At 40.1% G+C, this 12,603-nt stretch overlaps 1 protein-coding gene across 3 annotated transcripts in view; it reads right to left on the bottom strand.

The window, feature by feature from the left end:
* TMEM132B (transmembrane protein 132B) overlaps window positions 1–12,603 on the bottom strand; it is a 259,222-nt gene that overhangs the window by 79,987 nt on the left and 166,632 nt on the right. For all 3 annotated transcript variants that reach the window (XM_075516385.1, XM_075516386.1, XM_075516387.1), the window contains one exon: window positions 1,288–1,474. In XM_075516385.1, the coding sequence (XP_075372500.1) occupies window positions 1,288–1,474 (187 nt within the window). The remainder of the gene's footprint in view (window positions 1–1,287; window positions 1,475–12,603) is intronic.

Here is a 12,603-nt window from a genome sequence, read left to right as displayed (position 1 = left end):
GGCTTTTGGGTTGGATTCACTTTTATAGTTGTGGTGCTCTGCATGGCACAAACTCCATGCTATCCATTTGAAACGGGCAATGCTATGTGCAAGACTGTTCATGCACCACATTCTGTCATTATTATATCTGATTCACCATTACTACTTGACAATATTCCATCCACACAATTAGAGTTTTGTTTCATCTCCCACATGCTTCAAAAAAAAGTACTAGAAGAAAATTCTCCATTGACTTTTCTGCATATAATTTCTCCTCTGTCACTGGGCTGCCAGTAAGCGTAGCTTTTGGCAGTAGGAACTGGAAATTAAAATTATTTAGGGTCTTATTTACCTTTACAAGTATCTTTCCTTGCTTCTGTCCTAGTAGGAGAAGCTAGTGGTCATACAGAGGAAAACGTCAATATTTGTTGGTTATATGGTGTAACGGAAAGAAAACCAGCACAGACAGACTTGGAAAGGAAGGGCAAATGTTCATGAGAAGTAAATAAAAATTACCAGAGCATTTCTGAGGGAACTGGTGTAACATCCAGGCTCTCTGCCTGTTTCTCTAGTTTTACACTAGAATATCCCCACTGAAATCACTGGTCACATGTAAGCTTAAAGCTCTAGTACTAAGAAGTCCATCAGGCCCATACGCAGACCAAAGGTCCCTCCTAGTAAAAGTGTGTTTGATTTTAGAAGGAGATATTTGCATTTTTTAAATAAACCATCAGCTTCAAGCTTTCTGCACACGTACACCTTGAACCCTGCCTGGAAAATATGGCCGACACCTACATCTTCAGAAAGTATTTTGCCCTTTCTCTATAACTCAAAATGGACCTTTTATTAAATTGACACTTTGCAGCTCACTAGACTGTGTGGCTCTTTGGGGAAAAGCAAAGCAGGAAGCAGTCCAGCTGTTTGGTTTAGCAATGAAGTTTCCCACACATGCATGCTAATTTATTTCATTGAAAATGTCCCAACTAATTGCAACATTTACCCTTAGAGCACATGCATGGCAGTCGCATTAATACACCAGAAGACAATGGCTCCAAAGGAGCTATTACCATGTACCAGGCCAATAATCCACAAACGGTAAAGGATTTTCACAAAAGACTCAAATGGTTTCCAAGGAGCCATTATGGCATATCAGGTAAATAAAATATTATTGAAATGTATTTTTTGCATTTAAATCACTTGCAGCAGGTGCATAGGAAGTAGCATATAATAAAATGGCTCACATTCCCTTGAATACTAACGAGAATCAACAGAAACATTTAGCAAAAAGAAGCAGCAGCAAGTTCTTACCATTGCAAGAGGAACAATTCCCACAAACACTGTTCGGCTGACAAAGATCTCGGAGACCACCAGTTCGCTCACGGAGTCATCTCGAGGGTATTCCACCTGCCAGGTAATTTGCTGGGCCCCTGCCAGGCTGCTAGTGTTGTCGATCTCAAAGTCCATCTGCAGGATCTCGTAGGAAGACATGTTTGCTCTGGGAAAAAAAACAGAAATGCCCACAACATCAGTAGGATGTTAATAACAAAATATATTTTGATTTCTCTGTTCTAGTCACCAGAAGATTTACCATTGAATCCAACATGCAGACTTGAAGACACTGACAGAAACCTAAATCAAACTACACGCTAGGCAACAGCTATACTTTATACATAAGGTGACACTATATCTTTTAGTTTCCTGAAATGGAGACATTTTTCCCATTAAACTCAGGCATTCTTTCTCCGTAATCACAATGAACTTACAGAATAAGCCCCAAACCCTGGGAAATGCATTGCACAGATGTTGTTAAATTATTTAATATAGCATTATTATAATTTTGTTGCTGCAAATACTGATGCTCTGAAACAACAGAATACTTGGCCATTCCTCATGCTGTATCAGAAATGAGCTCTTGGGGGGGGGGGGAAGTCTTTCAAAGCCAAACTTGTCTTTATCTCAGTGAAAAAAACGGATTTGCAGAAATTATACATGACAAAAAAATGGGGGGTAGATTATCCTTATTTTCAATGCATGAAAACATTCTTCTCGTCAGTGGTGCAGACTTCTAATTATATGGCAATCGTTATATGTTTCTCATCTGGAAATAAAAGTTTAAAGGTAAAGAAATGGATGTAAATGCATAGCATTCAGAACTGTACTTAAAAATTACTTCTGCTTCTAGCACTCTCCTCTGGTCCAACACTATGTAAATATCAATAATTAATCCTCAGGTTAGAAAGACAGATCTTATCTTCATGTTACAGAGAAGAAAACAGACACCAAGATTTAGCCAACAGCACTCTGCATATCCACAGCAGGGACCTATTTAGAAAGCAGACCTTTGCTCATCCAGCACTTTACTTCCACAAAAATTAAGGTAGGTACTTTACAAAGCAGCACACAAGTTCCTGCCCCAATTTCCCAGACAGACACCTGCAGTGTGGAGACCTGATGCAGCTTACAAAATATGGAGGTGGGATGGAAAGGCAGCTAACGTGGCTGCTGACCCAATTGCTTAATCATATTCTGTTGAAGAGACAACCGATGTTACAATATTACTGAAGTTTCAGGGTACGTGCTCATAAAACAGGTTAAAATCTGAATTTGCATCCTGTTAGGCCATTCTGTAATGACTCGAACGTGCTCTTACTGCCAGCAAGAGGTAGCTTGTTCCCGACCTAGGGTGTGTCCTGTGCATGCAGGCACCCCTCAGTAATGACCCGCCGCTGTAATTTCAGCCTCTATCCTGGCCCATGGCACATTTTTTGTGTGCCCTTACCCTAAAGTAGCGACTCCAAGAGCTGTGTTCATGGAAAGTTTTAGCCTGCTGCTACAAAGAACAGAGACTTAAAACATCCTTTTCCTCTTCCCAACTGCACAGAGGCAGAATCTGTTTTTGCCATATGTTTTTGAAGGCGCATTGTAAAGGAAAAAGATCTGAACAGGAATTATTGATTTTCATGTTTTCTTTCTGACAACAAACAACACAAACATATGCTTCAATGCCTGGAGGATAAATATTTTCCCTGCTGACAGAAGATAATATCCACCTCCAGGCAAAACTAGAAGCTATTAAGGCATCTTTTGGGTGGCCAACCAAACAATCAGCAAAAACCTTTTAAGAAAAATATTATTACGCAATAGTAGGGATGTAATTAAACCACTTCTGTTAAAAACATAACCACTGTAGGCACCACAATGGAGTACTTAACTTCATAGTTTTCTGCGTATCACTTCTGCAGTTTGTTTTATCTAAAATACATTAAATTAATTTGCTTACAACACAGAAATAAAATTTAGAGATGAGCTTTACACTGACTATGGATCTAGATATTAGGCCTGTCAAGGTATGTTTAGAGCTGCAATTTAGGTTTAATCTGTGCAAGTCAATAGTTGCCACTCACAAAAACACCCACAAGTGGTTTCAAATTCGGAACAAAACCACTGATGGAGGGTTTTGCTTTAGATTCACCATTTAAATAACATGTCAGGTTAGTCTGCACTGATAAATCCATTCCACACATCCCACCAATTGGCACTTCTTTGAGCTCAGTCCATCATGCCCTCAATGATTCCTTTCCTGTTTTCCTTTTTGCACATCCAAAAAGTAACCATTATAGTGCTTTTATATTTTTAAGACAGGCTGGGATTCAGATCTCCCTAAGAAAAGCACGTGTGTGTCTTGCCTATATAGCAAGCTGAAGTAATTGCCAGGGAGTAAAATGACTCTTGTGCCTGTAAATATTCAAAGACCTTCACTGCATCCTTAGCATGGCTGTATAGCTATAAAAGACGTAAGTTTCATTTAAAGGCAGACATGGTTATACACTGATGGATTAGAAATGAGTCTCTGTGCATCTAGAAAAGAGCAGCAACTCACATACATAAATCTTCCTCAGATCTAACTAATATTAATGTATGAACTAAAGCAAAGCTGACTTCCCAGGCCTCCCAGGACTCAGGACTTCCTAGGTCCTGGTTCCAAAGAGAATCCTTACCATCACCTGAAAAAGCAATCTGGCTTTACAAATGTTTTCTGCTTTGTCTCAGAAGCAAATCATGTAGCATGACATATTAATATTGATTAAAGAAGGATCCACTTCTTTTCATTTGGACTTTTGCTGAAAGAGATGGACTTACTGTATCTAACCATCTTTCAGTTACAGAGTTTCTCCACTGAGTGTATAGCTTTAGCAAACCAGTATTCAACTTTCTGGACTCCTTTATTCACCAGCAGGTTTCCAGTTACCTTCGGAACAGCAGATCAATGAATCTTCTCTAAAATTATGGTCTCCCTTTTTTCCTTTTTAGGACAAAGATTCTGCCTTCAAGCAATGCCAAGTGTTACAGTATCTGGGACACAGAGTACCCCACAGACTAATCCACCCTCCTTGTTCTGAGTCTCTTCCCAGGTTACAACTGTAACGAACCCATGATAAAACCTGAAAAGTGAATTTCTTTCTTGCTCAGACTAGTGTCTTCCTACTGGCTGCTGCATCTCTTATCCTATGGGAGCTTCTTTCCTAGCAGGAAGATTGGTACTATATTCATAATTCTTGCAATTTATTAACCATCCTCTGTAATATGGTGTGGGAGACCACTGCCTTTTTCCACCGAAATTGATGGAGGTTGCTAAAGTAAAACCAGAGGTAAATTAAACCATAATCAAGACCTTAAAGGTTAGCATTTACTTATGTCAGCACCATTAGCTGATAAATCCACCTGTACCTAAATTTCTCTCCTGGATATGCAGCATTACAGTATAACCCTTTTTATCAGGAGTCGTTCCACCCTGCCATGGTAAATCTTCAGCTTTTAGTCTGATTTGTAGCTGGTGGCCAATATGTTGGTCATTGTAGTCACTGTCGATTTGCAACTGCCTGGTGAAGACAAAACGCTACCAGTGGGAAAATCCACTAGCAGAGAAGACAATGACTGTAACTCACGCTGTTATCAGCCATTAAATCCTGCTAAACCAAACTTTACCCTATAAAGATTTTTCAGCTTTTTCTTGAGACTTATTCCATTTTTCTCTTAAATAAGTTTGCACTATTGGGAAGAGTCTGATGGAATCCAAGGACTATAAATCACTTCTCCTTGCCACATCTTTCTTCTCTTTTTAGTTAAATATTTATATTGTCCAGTGAAGTCTTTTCCCAGTTTAGAAGGATTTTGCCAAACCCTAGTTTAGAGGAGCAATAAAAAATAAAAAGTCAAAATTACTTTTATAAAAAAAGATTATTTCCTGCAAGCACAAGGAAAAGACCTTATAATTTTAGGCAGCTGGCATGCTTGCTAATAAGTCCATTTCTATGGAAATGAGTTCATAACTATTAATTTTGCCTGCTCCTGATCTATTCTTGATGAGCCTTTCAAATTTAGAAAAGCGCTTCATGATTCTCTCAATTTGGTAATTACTAACTCCCTTTGATGAATCCAGCCCAGTGTTTCAGACATGAGACATTCATTACACATTTTTCTTTCTGGTGAGAGGAGAAAAAGAAACCATGGGCTTGGATTTATTTCTTCTCACAAACTCCAGTAAGTAGGCCCTTTTCTTGAAATTGCAATTTATAATCCTATTTGTGTACTTCCACAATACTGCCTCTGCTAGGTGCTAGAAGAGCCCCCAAAACCTTGAGATTTCTGCACAATTTCCTGTTGCCTGGCCTCATATATATCTAATGCATTCAAACCAGGTCCCCAACAGCTCAGTCAAGTCTTGTAACATATACAGTCTTCACGCTGTGCCCAGCTGTCAGTAGGCATGGTTGTGATCCCAACCTGGAATAGAAGAGTTTTAGCACAGAATGCACAGAATGGTAAATCCATGCCAAATAAAGGCAACTCTAGCTCCAACCAACTCCAAAACTAGAAGGGTTAATCAGGACAGGAAAACGTTGCTAAGTCCCAGAACTGTCCTGCAACCAAGACATCCAGGCAGGCAGCTGCAGGCACGCAGAGCCCAACTGCCTTGCTCAGCTCGCCAAGTTGAACCTGAAGTATTTCCTCTGGATGTACATTAAGCCATAGAGGAGTGAGCCCTCTACCCAGAGGCAGAGCCTCTCCTCAGTTAAGAAAACTCTCCCAGTGGAACAAATCACAGGCTGCACAGACCACTATAAAACTAAGGCTTGGGTTTCAAGTCCTCCTACACACCTTAGAGAACTCTTGCGTTACTGTGTTCAGATGCTTTGTAAAGTTTCACACTGTTCGTTGGAGGGCTATCTATCATGTTACCTTGTTACATAGATTCTGATCGATTTTCTTCCTGAATCTGCTAGTGTATGCAAACAGCAGGAAAAATATATATATTTTAAATCTGAATCTAAAAAAAAAATCCAATATCAGATTTTGTTTCTCTACATTTATTACCTTATTAAGTATTTATATGGAACTGCATAGGCTTTTTTCTACAAAATAATAGATTATTGTGAAGGTCCACCATAGCTCTAATGTTAGAGATTTTAGTAAGTACTACAAAATCACTTGGCCTTGAAATATTACTGGATTTAATTTATTCCTAATTTTTGTCTAAGCAAAACATGGAATTATTAAGTACTGGAACGATATACAGAGATTGATGTTATGATGGCAGTGACAGCCTAAATAGTATTTACCTTAAATAAACAAATGCCTATTATTAGCTATTAAGAAGGCTTCACAGTGCTAACCAAACTGAAGAGCCTGCCCTATGTATTTTTAGAGAGAATGAAATATGCAGAATGCCACAGTGAAGGATGACAGTGCAGGGCACTTTGCAGTGCATTCAGCTGGGTGTGCCACTGCCGCACAGAGGGTTTGCTGGCTCCCACTGCCGGTCCATCAACAATCTAGTTGATAAAAGTCAGACCCTTCTATTAGTGCAGTTGGCTATTACAGGAAATCATGAGTTTCATTCATTCATAAAATAATGTTTTCAGTAAATGGCAATCTGTTTATCAGGCCCACAGCAGGGTAAACAAAACTCTAAAAAAATGGAGCAGACACTAGGTAATTGAAAATAATAAAATGTCTGGTATCACGTTGCTTGAGAATCTTTTCAAGGTTAATAATGGTCAATTCTTACTCTCTCTGACAAATTGTCACCAAATTCAATGAGAACAGGATTATATGAGCAAGGTACATTAGTTTATAAAATATTTCAGTAATACAGGTCTCAGTCCTTTGATCTCAAGAGGATTAATTTCATAAGTACGGTTTACTGAAGAGCAAACACTTACAAGAGGAGGCTCTTCAGCGACCGATTGGAAATGCTCAAGACCCTAATTTCCTGCTGAAGTCAAATGAAGCAGCAGATGGCCAGGACCTCTTGGGGAAAAGATCCAGATTAAAGGTCCTGACCTTCTCCCCCTAAGGAAATTAAGATCCCAGCAGCCCAAGATGAAGGAAATGAGAGCAAATACCTACTAAAGGAGCAGCATCCAGTTTCTGAATTACGAAGATTTGCATACTGTCAGCCCTTATACTTTGCCGAGTGCCACTTTCCTGAATGCGAGCACTGGCTAACAGGAACTGGCAGCAGCTAACGCCTTTAAAGCCAGGATATCTTCTAGCAGCCACAACATCCTTAAGCACCGATCCTACTAGAGAACAACCTACTGGGGTGAAACGGCTACACCTTGTGTTACACCCAAAGTTTGACTTGATGATGATAATGGATGTTAAAACCTGCTAGCCTAAGCCCCTTTCTCCTGGCATATATCATTTTCATTAGGTTTTAAGGACACAAAGCTGTATACAAGCTTGGAAGCAGCTTACTCACACTGTTCTCCCAGGGTAGTTTGCTGAGAAAGGGCCTCATCCTGAGGAGCCCTGGAGATGGGCCTGGCTGGAGCCTGCATAAATAAGCGCAGGTATCCCTGTTGAATGCTGCAGTCTGGTTTAACGTCCCTAGAAGCCAGAGCAAACTACCTGCGCATCCTGAGTATTTCTGCAAGCTTTTGCGTCAATGTGAAAATGTTCAGATGACACAGTGCCACTGCCCCTTACTGCGTAGCCTCCACAGCTTTTTGTTTTGCTGAGGAAAACCGGACAGCTGGGGGTGCGAGGCAGGCACAAACACTTGAAAAAAGCCCTGCTCACTCTTCTACCATGCCACAGCACAGTAGCACAAGGCAGAAGTCCCAAACATTGAACAAAGACCGAATGGATGGCAGGTTGCAAGTAAATCTGCAGGGATGGAAAAAGTTTGCTTGGTTTCCTCTCGTGATGCATTTCAAAATCACAATTTACGATTTGCTCTGTTGTCTAACAGAAAACTTGCTCTGTTGTCCAGTTTACTTTATACCAACTACAGGCTTTTTCAAAACGTTTCTCGGTGCTTGATCTTGTTTTTCTTTCACTGCCGTAAAAATTCATGCTCTTCACAGATGCATGGGCAATGTAAATGGCTACAGAGGATAAAACCAAGCTGCTAAATCTGTTAATAATGTATGGATTGACACAGCACTTTTTAATAATAAAGCCATAAAAACAAGAAGAAAATATTTTTGTTCAAAACACACCACCAAGACCAGATATTATTCATGTTATTTTGCTTAGCCAACATTTTCCCACAACTGAAAACGATAAATCTAGATAATGAGCAAACCTTTTAAGCTCTTCAGCTTCTTCCACTGCCAATTCACAACTGTGCTGCTCACTAACAACTTGCAATAACTTCCACTTTATTTTATTTTATCAACATCATCATGACAACCCTGGAGACAACTGAGACAATTGCTTCAATTATTTTTATTTGCTTCTACCCTTGTGACAGCATACAGAAATTCTTCTGGTAAAAGAGTCCTTAGATACTATTTTAGTTAGCCTTTAACAAAACAGGACTTTTAGGACCAAATTCAGTACGGGTGTAATTGGTGCGCTCCATTGGTAACGTCTTGCTGGGCACTGCGACTCCATTTGTTCCTTTGTCATGACTCTCCCCTTTTGAGACAGTATGTAATCTTTTGGGGTTTAAAAAAGCATTTTGATTGCACTGGAATATTTTTCTGACTACTATTTAGAACCTCTTTATTGCTGTGCTGTGTATTTCTTAAAATAAAGCTTCTCTGCCAGGAGAAAGCATCTTGCTGGGGAGTATAACAAACACATCCAGTAAGAAATTGGGGCCAGGGTTTAGCTGATGTTGGATGCAAATATAGAGGGAGCTATTGTTGTTTAAAAAATAAGAAATGATTTTATGATGAAAGATTTATGCTGAATCCTAACCAGTTAATAAATATCAACAGCCCAAATGGTGCTTATAATTTTTCTTTAACTATTCAGAAACTCTTACATATTTACATACCATAATCACATGGTGTATTTTCAGCATTGCTGTGCAAGCAGCTGAAATATATTGTAAAGCAGATATGGATTTTTAAAGAACCAGTGACTGAAAATTCAAGGTAATCAATTCAGTGATATAAGAACTTCTTTGCAATGCAGGAACTCGCATACAAAGACCTTCCCTTCACAGACTCTCAAAAGACCTTTAAAAGAACAAGAATACAACTCTGGGAGGCATTTGTTTACCATGGCCTGGGCTGCAGCTGAATAACCCAAGGCACGGGTATCTGCAGCCAAGCTGCATATAAAGTCAATGCAGCAAACATGTCACTTGACCTCAAAGAAAACAGAGTGGATGGTCAGGGGCGTCCAGAGACTCGATGGCAGAGACAGGGAATATACCCTAAAAGTTACCTCCTGGAAATCCCTGGTGACACACTGCAATGCGATGGGACAGACTCTGGGTCTGTCTATAATGCCACCACATAACAGCCAAACAAATTAATTTCCTGCAGGTAATTAAGCAGAAGGAAAAGGCCACTTTTCAGTTCAGCTCCTCCACTATCCCTACACTTGGTTATTGGCTACCATCTCAGCGTAGCTGAAGATGCTTCATTCAGAGTCTTGCTCTTCCCCAACTAGCTATAAAATGGAAAACGTGCAACAGTTTAATTTACCTGTATACTCTTACAAATTTATTGTGAGTCTCAGGAAGAGTGACTCTACGTGACAGCTCCTGAACTCATACAATTAAGTAAGGCTCTTGAACGTTATATTTCCAAATATGTACACAGCTTCCTCATCTTCCTAGGTAGGGATAAGAGCTTGGGTAAGTGACCTGCATGTACCCTAACGGCTCAAACCACATTTCCAACAACAGGTTTCCTTGGCATTTTAAACACCTTATGATTTTTATATGCCTGACATCAGCATTGTCATTAAGTGATCAGACTCTTTTGCATACACGAAGTGCATCAGAAAAGAAAAACATGACTAGACCTAGGAGAAAGTTCCTCGCAATCCAGTTGCTGTTTTGATTTCAGAATGACAATTGAGGCTGACAGCTGGATCTCTTTGGGGAGAGAAGTCACCCAGAGGGGATCTAAAGATGCAAACTCCCCACGTGCTGACTTTATGAATGGAAGGAAAGGGGAGACGAGCTGCAGACTGTGGCATGAATATACCTCATGTGCTGGCGGATACAAGAAAACAGTGACAAATGGTGCTCTCCTCTTGAGCATTTAAAAAGCCTAACTCAACACCTTTTGAACTTAATCCTTTGCCTAATGGGCAGACAGTGTAAACCAGTAAACAACAGAATGCCAAGCAGCTAGCAAGGACAACGAGAAATTTAAAACGTCGGGGTTTTTTCTTTCTAAAGCTTGCTAAGAGTGCACAGAACTTCTAAGTCTGCTGTAGAAGCTACTGTAATACCACCTCCATGAAATAATTGAAGAGCAAATCAAAATAGGAACATGGCCAAGAATTATTTTATTCCTCCTACATTCTCTTCAGATTTAAACAAGATTAAGCATCTAATGAATTAGACCTAGCTTTCTTTGAAACTAATGTACTCTTAGAGAGACAATGGTGCAGGGTGCCCTGTGGCTAATTCACGCTTCTGCTAAGAAACAAATGGCCATGACAACATCCTCAAAGAAGTTAAGGCAGAGATCAGTATAGCCCATTAACATTAACACAAACGGGACCTCCTCTCTCCCCACTTCCCCGAGAGACACATGGTGTGCATAAAATTGTTTTGGTTTATAGGCTGATAATTATGTTTTAAAAAAGAGTTAAGCTTTTCCTCTCACTGTTGATACTCACTGAACAGACAGCAAAAACGTGAAAGTGAAACTGGCATAAAAACATCAGTTTCCCATGTTTTAATTAATAAACATGATTCATTCATCCAGCTGAGCAAACATCAGGGTCTGCATTCAGTATATGAACAGAAAGAGCCATCTGCAGTAATTCTGTGTACCTCCACCCTTTGCTAGTTGAGATCAGCTTAAAGTCCTGATCTTTGCAACAAAACTAAAAGCAAGAGAGAAACAAGCACTTATAATGTCACTCCATTAAAAGCCTATTTTCGTCCTAAAAATGAATCCAAATGTCCCTAGAAGTGCGAAGATAATTCCAAATAACAAAAAGCAGAGGGGTGGATTTAATGTTTATCTTTTAAAAATCATTCCGCAATTACTTTCTAATGGCATGAAAGTAAGGTCAACACAACGGTCACTACGTAATATCTCTAGGTCACCTTTTCAAAGGGTAATCACTTCTTCGTCACACTTGCAAGACAATGAGTTCCCAACACGTGATGAATTCCAATGTAGTGACAGCTAATGGGATGCACTGGGGAGCTGCTGGGACATCGCTCAGAGCTAAGGTCACACCGTGAATAAATGAGCTCAGGCACAAGTGAGTAGTAAGTGAGGTTAATTCATTTAGGCTCTGAAAAGGAATTATTAGAAACGGAAAGGGGAGAAGCGGTGTTCCCCCCCACCTTCCCCACTCCTCTGTGTGTATGATAAAACGTCCCCCCAGGACTTCATGGCAGTGAATGCCTCAGCAATGAAGGCTTTACCAGCCTGGGGATGGATGGAGCGGGGCTAGGCGGGTTGAGCCGCTCGCCAGCGTGAGGCGGACCAGACGCCCATCGCAGCGAGGACTGCCCACGTTCTCATCTCAGGGAGCCTGAGCAACAAACGACCCGAACAGCACAGTAACAAAAATACTGGTGGGGCTGATGTGATGTTAGATTGACTCCCTGATTACCCACTGTCATAGTCACACAGTTTGGGGATTGTTTTGCTTTTTCATTTTCCTTGCGACCATTAAAAATGTTACCTAAGCAAAAATACCAGCTGTCATGAATAACAGAGAGTCAGATAAAAGGATTTTTAGAAAAAGAAGGCAGGTTCCTGCAAGCACTGCAAATCACGCTAAGCTACGTAAAATATCCCTAACATTAAGGGTTAATGTAAAGATGAATTTACAAAATCATCCTCCTTCTATCCCTCTCTTTTCTGAATCTTTTCAGGATTTCATAATCCATTCCCTCCTCCTGCCCCCCTCCCAACTCCCTTCCTCCCCATACAAGAATATGCTCAGCCCTGGAAAATTGTTTAGCTGAAATCCTTAGATTTTGTCGAGTCCTGGCATTCTTTGAGACAGCTGTATTTACACCCATTGCTGGTGGGTAGTCATGCTGGAAGCAATTAGCTTTCATGCTTTTTCAATATCCCCTTTCAAAAACTTTGAGATCCCTCATTGCTATTGATTTAGATGTAGAGAAGCACAGAAAAAAGAAAAAAAAAAAGAGTTCATCCATATGCTGAGCTCCTT

Source organism: Mycteria americana, chromosome 13 (genome assembly GCF_035582795.1).
Source record: "Mycteria americana isolate JAX WOST 10 ecotype Jacksonville Zoo and Gardens chromosome 13, USCA_MyAme_1.0, whole genome shotgun sequence".
In the NCBI taxonomy this organism is placed as follows: Eukaryota; Metazoa; Chordata; class Aves; order Ciconiiformes; family Ciconiidae; genus Mycteria; species Mycteria americana.
The sequence above is the reverse complement of the archived record's forward strand: the minus strand, read 5'-3'. Positions and strand labels throughout refer to the sequence as shown.